The sequence below is a fragment of the Tursiops truncatus genome, chromosome 14 (genome assembly GCF_011762595.2).
Source record: "Tursiops truncatus isolate mTurTru1 chromosome 14, mTurTru1.mat.Y, whole genome shotgun sequence".
NCBI lineage: Eukaryota > Metazoa > Chordata > Mammalia > Artiodactyla > Delphinidae > Tursiops > Tursiops truncatus.
Genome location: NC_047047.1, coordinates 44,582,901 through 44,599,050, shown reverse-complemented (window position 1 = coordinate 44,599,050; position 16,150 = coordinate 44,582,901). Strand labels below are relative to the sequence as shown.

At 34.9% G+C, this 16,150-nt stretch overlaps 1 protein-coding gene across 7 annotated transcripts in view; it reads left to right on the top strand.

The window, feature by feature from the left end:
* The window catches only part of ERLEC1 (endoplasmic reticulum lectin 1), a 33,624-nt gene that overhangs the window by 3,431 nt on the left and 14,043 nt on the right, over window positions 1-16,150 (top strand). For 6 of the 7 annotated variants that reach the window (XR_002177825.3, XM_019942637.3, XM_019942639.3 and 3 more), the window contains exons 2-8: window positions 2,249-2,353; window positions 4,046-4,126; window positions 4,702-4,779; window positions 4,920-4,983; window positions 5,981-6,015; window positions 8,029-8,252; window positions 8,345-8,474. Coding sequence is in view for 6 of the 7 variants with exons in the window: in XM_019942637.3 (XP_019798196.1) it covers window positions 2,249-2,353; window positions 4,046-4,126; window positions 4,702-4,779; window positions 4,920-4,983; window positions 5,981-6,015; window positions 8,029-8,252; window positions 8,345-8,474 (717 nt within the window). In the remaining variant the exon portion in view is untranslated. The remainder of the gene's footprint in view (window positions 1-2,248; window positions 2,354-4,045; window positions 4,127-4,701; window positions 4,780-4,919; window positions 4,984-5,980; window positions 6,016-8,028; window positions 8,253-8,344; window positions 8,475-16,150) is intronic. The other variant, XM_019942635.3, reaches the window with a different exon arrangement.

Below are 16,150 nucleotides of genomic sequence, written 5' to 3'. Positions count from 1 at the left end.
AGAATTATATTTTTTTAAGTAAAAACATGTTTTACAAAATCAGAAGGAAGCATTTTAGTAGTAGATCAAAAAAAATTTTTTAACTTAGAAAATCACAAAAGGTTAACTTTTCCCCTGTAATTTCTATTATTAAAAATTAGGGTAAAGTTTGTTAAAATTTTTACTTCATGATCCCAATAAGTGATGCACTATTTCAGCAAAGAGTTTTCAGATAGAAGAGTTGCCACTTGGTCTGTTTTATCAAAGAAGAAAGTAGCCCTTCCTAAACTAATGAAAAATGAATCTTTGCAGCAACAACAAATCTTCAAATAAGAATAGTGATGGTTTCTACTTCTGTTACCTTTTACCTAAACCTTAAAAGCGATAGGCAGAGGAATGAATTTCTTCACATAGACGTAAAACCCAAGATTAGTTTTAATTACAAAGAAAGAATTGCCTTCCTTTCTTTGCCGTTGCTCTAGACAAGCAGTTTCTTTTTCCATTGTTAGCATTGTGGTAAATATTTTAGTAAATGAGTCAATATTGCTGTAGAATCCAGTTCTGAATATTAAGTTGCAGGTACTTCACAAATAGAGAGAGGATTAGATTTAAGTCATATGCTACTGTCCACCTTCCCTACAGTACAGGAATGATTTGACAAGACTAAGACTTCAAGGCCATCCATTGCTAGCTAAATGAATGTAAGTCATGCTTTGTACAACTCACTATCATATGTTCTGAATATATCCAGAAAACACCGAGAGACATTATAAGTGCTTTGTCTTACAGCAGTTTGTTGGCTCAACTGAATAAATGTTTCTAAGGATCCCTTTATCACAAATTTGGCTTTACAACTCTGACTTTCAAATCTCTTTGATTTCTCTCTTCACTTGTGATGATCTTTTAAATAAGGATCTTTGGCCATAGTCCAGGAGTCTATATAGTAATCTAAGAAAATGTTAACAAAAGTTAGTTCAAACATGTTAAAACAGTTAAGAGCACATAGAGTATGGAATCAGTCTGCTAGGGTTCATGTCTGGGCTGTGCTACTTACTGGCTATATTACCTTGGACAAATTATTTAAGCCCTGGGCTTCAGTTTCCTTTTCGGTGAGATGGGTACAATGCTTGCTTCGAGCATCAATCAGACAATAAATGTAAAGAACTTAATTTGGTAGTGTCATATAGCTAATACAGCTAGTATTTACTGCTCTGTTTTGTTTTGTTTTATTGTCTTGGGAAAACATCTCCTAATTTGTATTTGTGTTTAAGATAACATCAGTTTCAAGTAGTACTGGTTTTATTATAGTTAGGAATTGTTTTTATTAAACTGAGAAAAGAGCAGAGATATGTAATAAGGGTGGTTCTTTCCTTGCCAGGGATAGCCAAATAGTATAGTGGGTTTACAATGCTGTAAGAAGAGAAAAGTTAAGAGAGAATTGAATTGTCAGAGAACACCTCTCATAGACTTTGAAAACTTCTGCCTTAGTAGTTAGTGACATATTTGCTATCACAAAGCAGAGATTTCTTTTTAGTTAAATAATATCAGTTATATTAATTGAAATGTTCATTTGAATTACATTGGTTCATTTTGATTTGTGAATTTGTTTGGTTTTATACTGTAGACCGCTTTAAGGATAGTTTTGTTGATATATACCATGAATCCGCAAACTATACCTTTGGGCTGGCCCACTCCAAACTTTATTTTTGTAAAGCTGTTTGTTTTCTCAGAATACAACCATGCTTTTTCATTTACATATTGCCTGTGCACTTACTTCCTACAGTGCAGAATTGAGTAGTTGCAGTAAAGACCATATGTTATCCAAATATGAAAACTACTACATTATATTATGTTCAGGTGTCCCATCCAACAGAATTGAGAGTATGTTTATAAAGTGCTGTAAATTCTCATATATAGGTGGTAACTGTTAGTAGGAGTAATAAGTATTCAGTGATGATGTATCCATGAACATTGACACCTCTTACTGCTTTTTAATCTGTATTATAACTTCAGTCTGTTGCATTACTACTTTTTTCTTTTTACTCCAAACTTTATTTTTGTTCCTTATTTTTCTGTTACATTGTAACACCAGGATAAAGTTTGTCATCTTCATTTTGTCATTAAAAAATATGTAGAATCTTTTCCCTGCCTTTGCAAGTATGTTTAAAAATCCTGTTGAAGTGATGAATTAGTTTAACCTGGGACTGTAAGTTAGTATAGTTCAGTTTAATCAGCTAAAGTAATGTACATTTTTTTGTTCTATTTCTAGCCTACAACTGGAGTTCTGTATAAAGAAGATAATTATGTCATCATGACAACTACACATAAAGAAAAATATAAATGCATTCTTCCCCTTGTGACAAGTGGTGATGAGGTAAGTTTTTATAAATACATTGATAATCCCTGTCACCAAAGATATTTATTTAAAACATTGCAACTCCATACCTTAAAATAAAATTGAGTGACAGGTTTCTCAATTATCCTGTCTTACTAAAAATATAGTAATCACTTTTTTATTGAAGTATAGTGATTTACAATGTTAGTAATCCTTATTATTCCTGAATTCTTTGAGTTTTACAGTTCAACTTGGAAAAACTAGCAACCAGTTATTAATGTTTTAGATGAAAATCTAACTCCACGGATGTTTTCTTTTATAGAAATGAAGGTTTTGAAACAAGATAAAATTTTAAATGTGTATGTGACATTTTTTATAAAGAATTGCTAATAAGTAAATCTATAGGTACCTTGTGCTTTCTTACTACCTTAGCTCATGCCCGTTTCTTCCACCTAAAATGCCCTAACTGCCTCTTATCCATCCTTCAAGGCAATTACTTCTTTCAAGATGAAACACGAGAGGCAGCATGGTAAAATGGAAAGGACACCAGCCTAGGAGCCAGGAGGCTGAGGTATAGGCTATAGTTAGCTGTGGAGCCTTGAACAAATTTGAAACTCAGTTCCTCCACTCAATACGTTTATTGAGCTAATTACATAATATTTTCACAATCTGTAAAATGGAAGTATTAAACTCAGTGAGTTTAGGTTTCTTAGGTTTTGTTCAGACTTAAAATCTGTGAAAGACAGCTATCTTGTTTTAAACCACCTTAAGACACAAATACACACATATGCAATTACACACGTATTTATGGCATTCAAGTCTGAAATGTAAAAATATATGGAAAACTGAGAAGTATATTAAAACTTTCCAGTGTATTCTATAAGATTCAACTATTCTGAGGCTTTCATAGATAGAATTTGTTTGGATACAAGCATTTAATAATTCTGAAGTAGGTTTATAAGAATTGTTCAGGAAACTGATACTTAACCTTTTTCTAAGAGAAGAAAGAATGGAAGATTATTCTATGGCTCCATATTTTATACTTCAATTCTTTTTCTTTTGGATTATAGTTGATTTACAATGTTGTGTTAGTTTCAGGTGTACAGCAAAGTGAATCAGTTATACATATACATACAGATATATGTATATATGTATGTATATATATATGTATATATATATGTATATATACATACAGATATATGTATACAGATATACATATCTACTCTTTTTCAGATTCCTTTCCCATATAGGTCATTACAGAGTATTGAGTAGAGTTCCCTATGCTATATAGTAGGTCCTTATTAGTTATCTATTTTATATATAGTAATGTGTATATGTCAATTCCAATCCCCCAATTTATCCCTCACCCCACCGCTTTCCTCCTGGTAGCCATAAATTTATTTTCTACATATGTGACTATTTTGTTTTGTAAATAAGTTCATGTGTACCATTTTTTTTTTAGATTCCGCATATAAGTGATATTATATGATAGTTGTCTTTCTCTGTCTGACTTACTTCACTCAGTACGAAAATCTCTAGGTCCATCCATGTTGCTGCATATACTTCAATTCTTTTGAAAGAAGTGGCATGCCATAGGATCTTATTAAAGGTTTTGACTTTTTTCCCCCTTTTATTTCCAAGCATTTGTGGTTTGACCAATGAGTTAATACCTAAACAGCAGAGTTGGGTGAAGTTCCAGAATAATTGTATTAAACTCTAATTCTTTCATAGGAAGAAGAAAAGGATTATAAAGGCCCAAATCCAAGAGAGCTATTGGAGCCACTATTTAAACAGAGCAGTTGTTCCTACAGAGTATGTATTTTATGTTCACTTGATAACTAGAAAATAAATTTCCAGCAGCCAATAGGCCCTTGAAAATAATTCTCTGTTTCTTTTTACTTTATTATGTTGTATCACATTTTAAGTTAGTTGTAAAACTAAACTGTTGCTTAATAGTATTTTGTTCATTTAAATTCCTGTATAGTATATGCAGCAAACACCCAATAATATCAATTATCAAATAATATCACCAAACTGCTTTGAATGTTTTTCAGATCAAAAGAAAGTTTCTTTATATACAATTTTAATAAAAACTGCTCATGGTTATTTTTTTAGGCTGTGTAAAAAATGATCCCTTGGCCAGGTGTTTATTGTAGACCCCAGGTATATTTAGACCTATTTCCTTCATAGAATTTTCACATTTAGCTAATTAGTGAAAACAATGAATAAGCTTCAGTAATTTCATGTTTTCTGAGGCATAATAATAACTTTCATTTAATGAAAGCTTGCTGTAAATCTTCAGAGAAATCTTCAGTTGCTTAAAATATCAAAAAGGAATTCAGTTGAGTTGTGTGGCTTTTGTACATAAATACATCCATCTGTCTTAGATTGAGTCTTATTGGACTTACGAAGTATGTCACGGAAAACACATTCGGCAGTACCATGAAGAGAAAGAAAGTGGTCAGGTATTTTTTTCTTCAAAATATGAAATGTAGAACATTATAAAATGAAAACTTTAATAATGAGGTGGATGGTTTTAAACTGTATTCTTTAAAAATGTATTTGCCAAATACTTACTATATTTTTATTTTATTTTTAAATATAGAAAGTAAATATTCACGAGTACTACCTTGGGAATATGTTGGCTAAGAATCTTCTATCCGAAAAAGGTTTGTTTCTACAGAGTGATTTAGTAGTAATGCTGGTATTTGGTTTAAAGTATATGTTCAAATTGGAATTTAAAAGATTTTCTTGGAGACTGTATGAATTTTAAAACACTAAAATAAACTTCTGAACAATCCCATAGAAAACTTTTTCAAAGAGATCTTTTCATTACTTTCTGTTTTAGCAAACATTATGCTTTTTTTCTACCTATTAATAAATTTTTAAAATCTGGTGAGCCATACATATCAGTGTTATATTTATATAGTGTTAGTCTTTTGCTTGGTTTAAACAACTTTTTATATATGGAAATAGACATGTAGATGTATCCCTCAAATTATGAAATATTTTTATTCATCTATATTATTCAAATTGGTCAACTCATTTAAGATTAAACCTTTCACTGAGATAAAAACACTTCAGAAGAAAACTGTCGTGGCCAGTTCTTATGCCTCAAATAGAGTATTTCCTAAATAAAGATGTAATGATTAAATATGACTGTTCTTTCAAAAGAAACCATTTCAAGGAATCTAGCTAAAAGTATGTGTATGTTTTGGGTCTTATTTTTATTTAATTTAATTTATTTATTTATTGGCTGTGTTGGGTCTTTGTTGCTGTGCGCAGACTTTTCTCTAGTTGCGGTGAGCGGGAGCTACTCTTCATTGCGGGGCTCAAGCTTCTCATTGCGGTGGCTTCTCTTGTTGCGGAGCACGGGCTCTAGGCACGCAGGCTCAGTAGTTGTGGCTCACGGGCTCTAGAGCACAGGCTCAGTAGTTGTGGCACACGAGCTTAGTTGCTCCACGGCATGTGGGATCTTCCCAGACCAGGGACCAGACCCGTGTCCCCTGCACTGGCAGGTGGATTCTTAACCACTGCACCACCAGGGAAGTCCAGGTTTTCTTTAGAAAGAAGTTTAAGATTACAAAGTTGATGAAAACTTAGTCATTTATATCTTGTATATAAGTCACTGGTCATTATTTAACTTACTTTTGTATTAATCCACAGAACAAGAAGCGGAAGAAAAGGAAAAATCAAAAGAGGCAAGTGATAATTGGTGATTTTCAGTCTTAACATCTATTGTTAGACATGAATTTATAAAACTTAATTGACAGAATATAGCCATGTGTTCTTTATCTCTCAACTACCTCAAAGGATTTAGTCAAAGAAAATTTGCAATATGTTAGATTTTTATGAGAAAAGTTATGCTATAATACTTTTATTTACTTTAAGATCATACAAAAATAAATGAATTTATCAAAGATGTGTCTGGGAAAGTTTCTATAACAGCATTATATCACTTCTGTGCTTCGCAGTGGTTCTTTCCCTCTGTTCAACATTGGAGCTTTTGCATTTTTTCTGTTGTTTGGACCCTATTTCCTATGGGTAAAACAGATAAATCATAAATGTAAATAACAAGCTACCAGACTGCAAGCATCTTAAAAGCAGGGACTGTCTTTTTTCTCTTTACCCCACAGTGCAAAGCAGAGTGCCAGACATAATGTAGGCCCTTCATGAATGCTTATTGAATGTGAATGCATAATTGATGACTGAAAAATAGGATTGTTTAAAAAGAACTATTCCTTAGGGTGACCAGTTACAGTTTTTAAATGCCCCTGTGGTTCAAGGAATGCTTTATGAATCCTAAGAGTTTCCATAAAGTTAAATAACTTATTGGTAGAGGATATTTCTATAAATGGTTTCATACCATAATGATTCTTTTATTAGAAGTAAAGTTAAACGGCAAAAGGCCTTAAAGATTACTTAAAAGGGATGCCCATAACTTAAAAGAGTGGCTTTGGGGGAGTTGGTAAGCTATGCATAGACACACACAGCATTGCTATTTTAAAAGGTTTTAATTTTACAGACTACCTTTGAGATAAAATATTTATCTCAAAATATTTTTGGCTCTGGAGGATAGCAAGATGGAATTCAAAGTGTGAAATGATCAAGGAAGAGGAAGAAAAGGGTAAGGGAAGAAAACTAACATTTATTGAGCCCCAATTCATAAGCCAGATGCTGTGCCAGGCATGTAACAAAGGGTAATGCTTAATTCTCCCTACAGCCTTTGAGTATATATTATTATTCTACTTTTATGAATGACAAAAACTGAAATTTGGTCAAAGTCATAAGGCTAGTGAATGCAAAGCTTGGATTTTAACCCAGGATTTTCTAATTCTAGACACTAGGATGAAACTAGCATACAAGAAATCTCAAAATACTTTCCCCTGGAAACATTTATTTATTGCCTGTTTTGGGACCGAAGTGATACAAGATGAGCTCCCTGCCTCCAAAGAGCTTGCTTGGAGATGATATTAACAATATCTTTTAAAGCCCTTCCATTTAATTCTTCTTGTGTTTATGTCGATAAAAGTATGGGAGCTAACTCCTTAATAATCCTTGTCTTCTGGGGTGATCTCCTTTATTCCCCCATTCCGTGAAAATTCCTTCATCTGTCTTTTGCTGGCCATGAATGGATTTGTACAGGAGTTTATATGCTGAGAAGTATGTCTGTTAATAACAGGGAAGAAGAGTAAGCAGATCAGTGAACCAGCACAATATTTAGATTCCTGTTTTAGAACATAGTGTTAACTCTGTAGCCCTACTTTTTGACAAATCAAACTTCAAATCTCTAGAATCTAAATTCTAACATAGGCATTCACTTGAGAGTTTAGTGAAGAAAGCTCTGACCAGCCCAAGTATAGTAAGTTTCTATATTTTATCTTAGTCACTTTATTTAGAACTTTTGAAAATAATTCATATTAATTATGTTATTATAGCCTTTTTTATGTAAGTGTACATCTTAATTTTAGCACCAAATAAAAATTTTCTTTTATTCTGTATTAAATTAGCTCTGAAAATATGTATTTGCTCAAATAAGAATATGAATGAAAAGAATAGTAGAGGGAGAGCTTATAGAAAGTACAGAAATGTTACCTTTATAAATGTTAGTTTATGAATAAAATGTAGTTTTCTTCCTTTCAGAATAAGTGCTTCTCCATCCTCACCCCACCTCTATTTCTAATGAAAAGTCTGTCTTATACTCTTTTTTTAAGATTCCCACTAAAAATATCGAAGGTCAGATGACACCCTACTATCCAGTGGGAATGGGAAATGGTACACCTTGTAGTTTGAAACAGAACCGGCCCAGATCAAGTACTGTGATGTACATATGTCATCCTGAATCTAAGCATGAAATTCTTTCAGTAGCTGAAGTTACAACTTGTGAATATGAAGTTGTCATTTTGACACCACTCTTGTGCAGTCATCCTAAATATAGGTAGGATGTGGATTTAATATTTTAAACATGAAATGCACACATGCTTTAAAGTGTCGTTTGCTTAGGTTTAATGCTTTGTTCTCACTGAATAGATTCAGAGCATCTCCTGTGAATGACATATTTTGCCAGTCACTACCAGGATCACCATTTAAACCCCTCACCCTGAGACAGTTGGAACAGCAGGAAGAAATACTGAGGGTGCCTTTTAGGAGAAATAAAGAGGTATGAGAATTATCTAACAGTATTTCTTTCAGTGCTTCCTTTTCCAAATTTCAGAGCATATATCAGTATTTTAATGATTTCTGTAGTATAGTAGTAGTCATTTATTTTCCTGACTCAAAATTGTCAATTCCAATTCTTTTGATTTTAATTCTTTTCCTTATTCTAATACTTCTCAGAAACTATTTTAGCATTCTCTTACACTCATGATTCCATAATTTTCTTTTTTATTAATTTGGCTGCATTGGGTCTTAGTTGCAGCACGCGGGATCTTCACTGCGGCTTGCGGGATCTTTCATTGCAGAGCATGGGCTTCTCTCTAGTTGTGGCACATGGGCTCCAGAGCGCACGGGCTCAATAGTTGCGGTACATGGGCTCAGTATTTTGGCATGCAGTCTTTGTTATCCCATGGCATGTGGGATCTTAGTTCCCCAACCAGGGACTGAACCCATGTCCCCTGCATTGGAAGGCAGATTCTTAACCACTGGACCACCAAGAAAGTCCCCCATGATTCCATAGTATTTTAAAGTTTGCCATCCTGTTCATTTCAGTTAAGTTTAATTTTTAGCTAGTTAACTGGATTTACCAGCTAAGCCTCTTGAAAAAATAGACTGCAGCCCATCTCCTAATGCTTTATTTATTCTTCAGCTCATTGCTATTTATTATCAAACCATATTTCTATCATTCTTCTTAAACTGTTCTTATTAAGGTCAACAGCAATCTTTTGCTTCTAAATTTGCTGAACATATGCATAACTTGATCTTAGCTGAGCGTTAGAAGCTTGAACTTTTTCTCCTTTCTTTACTACAGGTCATTATCTCTGGTTCTCTCTGGTTCTGATCTCTTGTGTACTAGTTCTTTCTCTGATTCCTGCTCCTTAAAATGTTGAACTTCCCCTGATTCTGTCCATAGCTGCTTTCTCTCCTTATTGTACATAGTCTCCTTAAGTAAGCTCATCCATGAGTTATAAATACACATCTGCAACACTGATCTTTCTCCTGAACTCAAATCACAATCAAATAATTAACATGTATTGAGTCTTTACAACTATTATCTAATCCTTACAATAGCGTATAAGATTTACTATTATCCACCTTAACAGGTTAAGGAACTGAGGTTCAGAGAGGGGAAGTGACAAGTGATGGGTTAGAGATTAGAATCAAAGTAGTCTGATTCTAGAACCTGTCCTCTTAACCACCTCTCTCTGCTGCTTCTCCCTTTTGATATGCTATCTTCCCTTTTCATCTGCATATTGGATGTATATACATTTTCAGTAATCTCAAACTTAACCATTTTTTTCTCTTTCACACTGACCCTTTTGTAGTCTTCCCCATTGCTTTCAAAGCAGTGTTCTCTACCCAGTTGTCCAAGTCAGAAACGTGAGTCATTTTTCTTACCCATCTCTTAATTTATCTCTAACTCTAATCATTTACTCAGTGCTATCAGTGTTATCCACTGACTGCTTTTCAACTCTGTCCTGTCATTAGTTCAGGACCCCATCATTTTCTAAGACCAGAAACTAATGTCCTCATGCATCTTCTTTCTAATTCCTCCCACACAGCTGATAAAATGTTCTTTCTGAAGTGAACATTTGATTATTTATTTAATCTTTTGGTAGTTAACATGATCTATACCTCAGGATAAAATCATTGCTCATACAATGATATTATCAAAGGAGAGTCAAGGCCATTTGTGGGGACTTCCCTGGCAGTCCAGTGGTCAAGACTCCACGCTGCCAATGCAGGGGGCACAGGTCAATCCCTGGTCAGGGAAGTAAGGTCTCACATGCCATGTGGCATGGCCAAAAGATTAAAAAAAAAAAAAAAAAGACCACTTGTGATCTACCTTCAGCTTCATCTCTCATCACCATTCCCTTGATCCCAGCTATTTTGAACAACTTAAGAGTTTCAGAAAAGTACCACATTCTTTCCAACCTCCTTGCCTTAGAATATACTGTTTTGCCTCTTCCTCTGTTGTCTTCTCCCCTCCCTCCCTATATCTGATGAACTAATAGAAGGTCAACACGTGTATGCTTGAAGATATGCTTCCAGTGTCACTTCCTTTGCAAATGAGCCATGACTTCTAATGGATTACCCACGGAAGAGATCAGTGTTTCCTCTTCTGTGGTCTTGTGTTTTATTCAGTCCTCCATTATAGCACTTTTATGGCTAAAATTTGTTCTTTTTCCTATGGTTCTTCATTTAAACGGAGGGAAAATAAACTATGCTTTTGTTACTTGGGGTTTCCAGCTCCTTGCATGATACCTGGTATGCTGTTAGTACTTTATAGTGGGTTAATTAACATTTAACTGCAAAGCCTTCTTCTCCCCTTCCTCTTGGATACTTACTGCGAAAGTATTGCCAGACTCTTTGTGGATGTTGTGAACCCTGCCATTCTGAGAGGAGGAAAAATTTATCTTAAACTTAATCTGCATTTTATTTGAAGTGATGTATTGAAAGATTAGAGATGGAATTCAGTTCTCATCTTCTTCTTGATAGTAGTTTAAGTACTGACAGGTACTTAAAGTCAGCTTGATCAAAATGATTCACAAGTCCAACTTTAACTATTCTTCAAGGTAGAAGTACCAGTTTATTTTTCTTTAATTAATGTGTTTAATCTGCAAGTTGAGAAAAATTATTTTTAAAAGCTACATATGGAGCGCTACCCACCACCAGTCCCTCCCATCAGGAAACTTGCACAAGCCTCATAGATAGCCACATCAACCAGAGGGCAGACAGCAGAAGCAAGAAGAACTACAGTCCTGTAGCTGGTGGAACAAAAACCACATTCACAGAAAGAGAGACAAGATGAAAAGGCAGAGGGCTATGTACCAGATGAAGGAACAAGATAAAGCCCCAGAAAAACAACTAAATGAAGTGGAGATAGGAAACCTTCCAGAAAAAGAATTCAGAATAATGATAGTGAAGATGATCCAGGACCTCGGAAAAAGAATGGAGGCAAAGATCGAGAAGATGCAAGAAATGTTTAACAAAGACCTAGAAGAATTAAAGAACAAACAGAGATGAACAATACAATAACTGAAATGAAAACTACACTAGAAGCAATCAATAGCAGAATAACTGAGGCAGAAGAACGGATAAGTGACCTAGAAGACAGAATGGTGAAATTCACTGCTGCAGAACAGAGAAAACAAAAAAGAATGAAAATAAATGAAGACAGCCTAACAGACCTCTGGGACAACATTAAACGCAACAACATTTGCATTATAGGGATCCCAGAAGGAGAAGAGAGAGAGAAAGGACCAGAGGAAATATTTAAAGAGCTTATAGTTAAAAACTTCCCTAACATGGGAAAGGAAATAGCCACCCAAGTCCAGGAAGCGCAGGGAGTCCCATACAGGATAAACCCAAGGAGAAACATGCCGAGACACATAGTAATCAAATTGGCAAAAATTAAAGACAAAGAAAAATTACTGAAAGCAGCAAGGGAAAAACGACAAATAATATACAAGGGAACTCCCATAAGGTTAACAGCTGATTTCTCAGCAGAAACTCTACAAGCCAGAAGGGAGTGGCATGATATACTTAAAGTGGTGAAAGGGAAGAACCTACAACCAAGATTACTCTACCCGGCAAGGATCTCATTCAGGTTCAGTGGAGGAATCAAAAGCTTTACAGACAAGCAAAAGCTAAGAGAAATCAGCACCACCAAACCAGCTTTACAACAACCGCTATAGGAACTTCTCTAAGTGGGAAACACAAGAGAAGAAAAGCACCTACAAAAACAAACCCAAAACAATTAAGAAAATGGTCATAGGAACATACATACCGATAATTACCTTAAATGTGAATGGATGAAGTGCTCCAACCAAAAGACACAGGCTCATTGAATGGATACAAAAAGAAGACCCATATATATGCTGTCTACAAGGGACCCACTTCAGACCTAGGGACACATACAGACTGAAAGTGAGGGGATGGAAAAAGATATTCTGTGCAAATGGAAATCAAAAGAAAGCTGGAGCAGCAATACTCATATCACATAAAATAGATTTTAAAATAAAGAATGTTACAAGAGACAAGGAAGGACACTACATAATGATCAAGGGATCAATCCAAGAAGAAGATATAACAATTATAAATATATATGCACCCAACATAGCACCACAATACATAGGGCATCTGCTAACAGCTATAAAAGAGGAAATCGACAGTAACACAATAATAGTGGGGGACTTTAACACCTAACACCAATGGAAAGATCATCCAAAATGAAAATAAATAAGGAAGCAGAAGCTTTAAATGACACAATAGACCAGATAGATTTAATTGATATTTATAGGACATTCCATCCAAAAACAGCAGATTACACTTTCTTCTCAAATGTGCACGGAACATTCTCCAGGACAGATCACATCTTGGGTCACAAATCAAGCCTCAGTAAATTTAAGAAAACTGAAATCATATCAAGCATGTTTTCTGACCACAACGCTATGAGATTACAAATGAATTACAGGGAAAAAAACGTAAAAAACACAAACACATGGAGGCTAAGCAATACCTTACTAAATAACCAAGAGATCACTGAAGAAACCAAAGAGGAAGTCAGAAAATTCCTAGAGAAAAATGACACTGAAAACACGACGATCCAAAACCTATGGGATGCAGCAAAAGCAGTTCTAAGAGGGAAGTTTATAGCTATACAAGCCTACCTCAAGAAACAAGAAAAACCTCAAAAAATCTAACGTTACACCTAAAGGAACTAGAGAAAGAAAAACAAACAAAACCTAAAGTAAGCAGAAGGAAAGAAATCATAAAGATCAGAGCAGAAATAAATGAAATAGAAACAAAGAAAACAATAGCAAAGATCAATAAAACCAAAAGCTGGTTCTTTGAGAAGATGAACTTGATAAACCATTAGCCAGATTCAAGAAAAAGAGGGAGAGGATGCAAATCAATAAAATTAGAAATGAAAAAGGAGAAGTTTTAACAGACACAGCTGAAATACAAAGCATCCTAAGAGACTACTACAAGCAACTCTATGCCAATAAAATGGACAACCTGGAAGAAATGGACAAATTCTTAGAAAGCTATAAGCTTCTAAGACTGAACCAGGAAGAAACAGAAATATGAACAGACCAATCACAAGTAATGAAATTGAAACTGTGATTAAAAATCTTCCAACACACAACAGTCCAAGACCAGATTGCTTCACAGGTGAATTCTATCAAACATGTAGAGAAGAGCTAACACCCATCCTTCTCAAACTCTTCCAAAACATTGCAGAGGAAGGAACATTCCCAAACTCATTCTATGAGGCCACCATCACTCTGATACCAAAACCAGACAAAGATACTACAAAAAAAGAAAATTAGAGGCCAATATCACTGATGAATATAGATGCAAAAATCCTCAACAAATACTAGCAAACAGAATCCAACAACACATGAAAAGGATCATACACCATGATCAAGAGGGATTTATCCCAGGAATGCAAGGATTCTTCAATATACGCAAATCAATCAGTGTGATCCAAATGCCAATTTGTGATATTAACAAATTGAAGAAGAAAAACCATATGATCATCTCAATACATACAGAAAAAGCTTTCGACAAAATTCAACACCCATTTATGATAAAAACTCTCCAGAAAGTGTGCAGAGAGGGAACCTACCTTAACATAATAAAGGCAATATACAACAAACCCACAGCAAACATCATTCTCAATGGTGAAAAACTGAAAGCATTTCCTCTAAGATCACGAACAAGACAAGGATGTCCACTCTCACCACTATTATTCAACATAGTTTTGGAAGTCCTAGCCACAGCAATCAGAGAAGAAAAAGAAATAAAAGGAATACAAATTGGAAAAGAAGAAGTATAACTGTCACTGTTTGCAGATGACATGATACTATATATAGAGAATCCTAAAGATGTTAGCAGAAAACTACTAGAGCTAATCAATGAATTTGGTAAAGTTGCAGGACACAAAATTAATGCGCAGAAATCTCTTGGATTCCTATACACTAATGATGAAACATCTGGAAGAGAAATTAAGGAAACACTTGCATTTACCATTGCAACAAAAAGAGTAAAATACCTAGGGAGACAAAAGACCTGTGTGCAGAAAATTATAAGACACTGATGAAAGAAATTAAAAACGATATAAACAGATGGAGAGATATACCATGTTCTTGGATTGGAAGAATCAATATTGTGAAAATGACTATAGTACCCAAAGCAATCTACAGATTCAATGCAATCCCCATCAAATTACCAATGGCATATTTTACAGAACTAGAACAAAAAATCTTCAAATCTGTATGGAGACACAAAAGACCCCAATAGCCAAAGCAGTCTTATGGGAAAAAAACTGAGCTGGAGGAATCAGACTCCCTGACTTCAGACTATACTACAAAGCTACAGTAATCAAGACAATATGGTACTGGCACAGAAACAGGAACATAGATCAATGGAACAAGATGGAAAGCCCAGAGGTAAACCTACGCACCTATAGTCAACTAATCTATGACTATGACAAAGGAGGCAAAGATATACAATAGAGAAAAGACAGTCTCTTCAATACGTGGTGCTGGGAAAACTGGACGGCTACATGTAAAAGAATGAAATTAGAAAACTCCCTAACACCATGCACAAAAATAAACTCAAAATGGATTAGAGACCTAAATGTAAGACCAGACACTGTAAAACTCTTAGAGGAAAACACAGGAAGAACACTTTTTGACATAAATCACAGCAAGATCTTTTTTGATCCACCTCCTAGAGTAATGGAAATAAAAACAAAAACAAATGAGACCTAATGAAACTTCAGAGCTTTTGCACAGCAAAGGAAACCATAAACAAGACAAAAAGACAACCCTCAGAATGGGAGAAAATATTTGCAAACGAATCAACGGACAAAGGATTAATCTCTAAAATATATAAACAGCTCCTGCAGCTCAATATTAAAAAAACAAACAACCCAACCTAAAAATGGGCAGAAGACCTAAATAGACATTTCTCCAAAAAAGACATACAGATGGCCAAGAAGCACATGAAAAGCTGCTCAACATCACTAATTATTAGGGAAATGCAAATCTAAACTACAATCACCTCATACCAGTTAGAATGGGCATCATCAGAAAATCTACAAACAACAAATGCTGGAGAGGGTGTGGACAAAAGGGAACCCTCTTGCACTGCTGGTGGGAATGTTAGTTGATACAGCCACTATGGAGAACAGTATGGAAGTTCCTTAAAAACTAAAAATAAAATTACCATATGAGCCAGCAATCCCACTACTGGGCATATACCCAGAGAAAACCATAATTCAAAAAGACACATGCACCCCAATGTTCATTGCAGCACTATTTTCAATAGCCAGGTCATGGAAGCAACCTAAATGCCCATCGATAGACGAATGGATAAAGAAGATGTGGTACATATATACAATGGAATATTACTCAGCCATAAAAAGGAACGATATTTGATCATTTGTTGAGACGCGGATGGATCTAGAGACTGTCATACAGAATGAAGTAAGTCAGAAAGAGAAAAATAAATATCGTATATTAACGCATATGTGTGGAACCTAGAAAAATGGTACAGATGAACTGGTTTGCAGGGCAGAAATAGAGACACAGATGTAGAGAACAAACATATGGACACCAAGAGGGGAAAGCGGCGGGGGGGAGTTGGGGGTGGTGGTGTGATGAATTG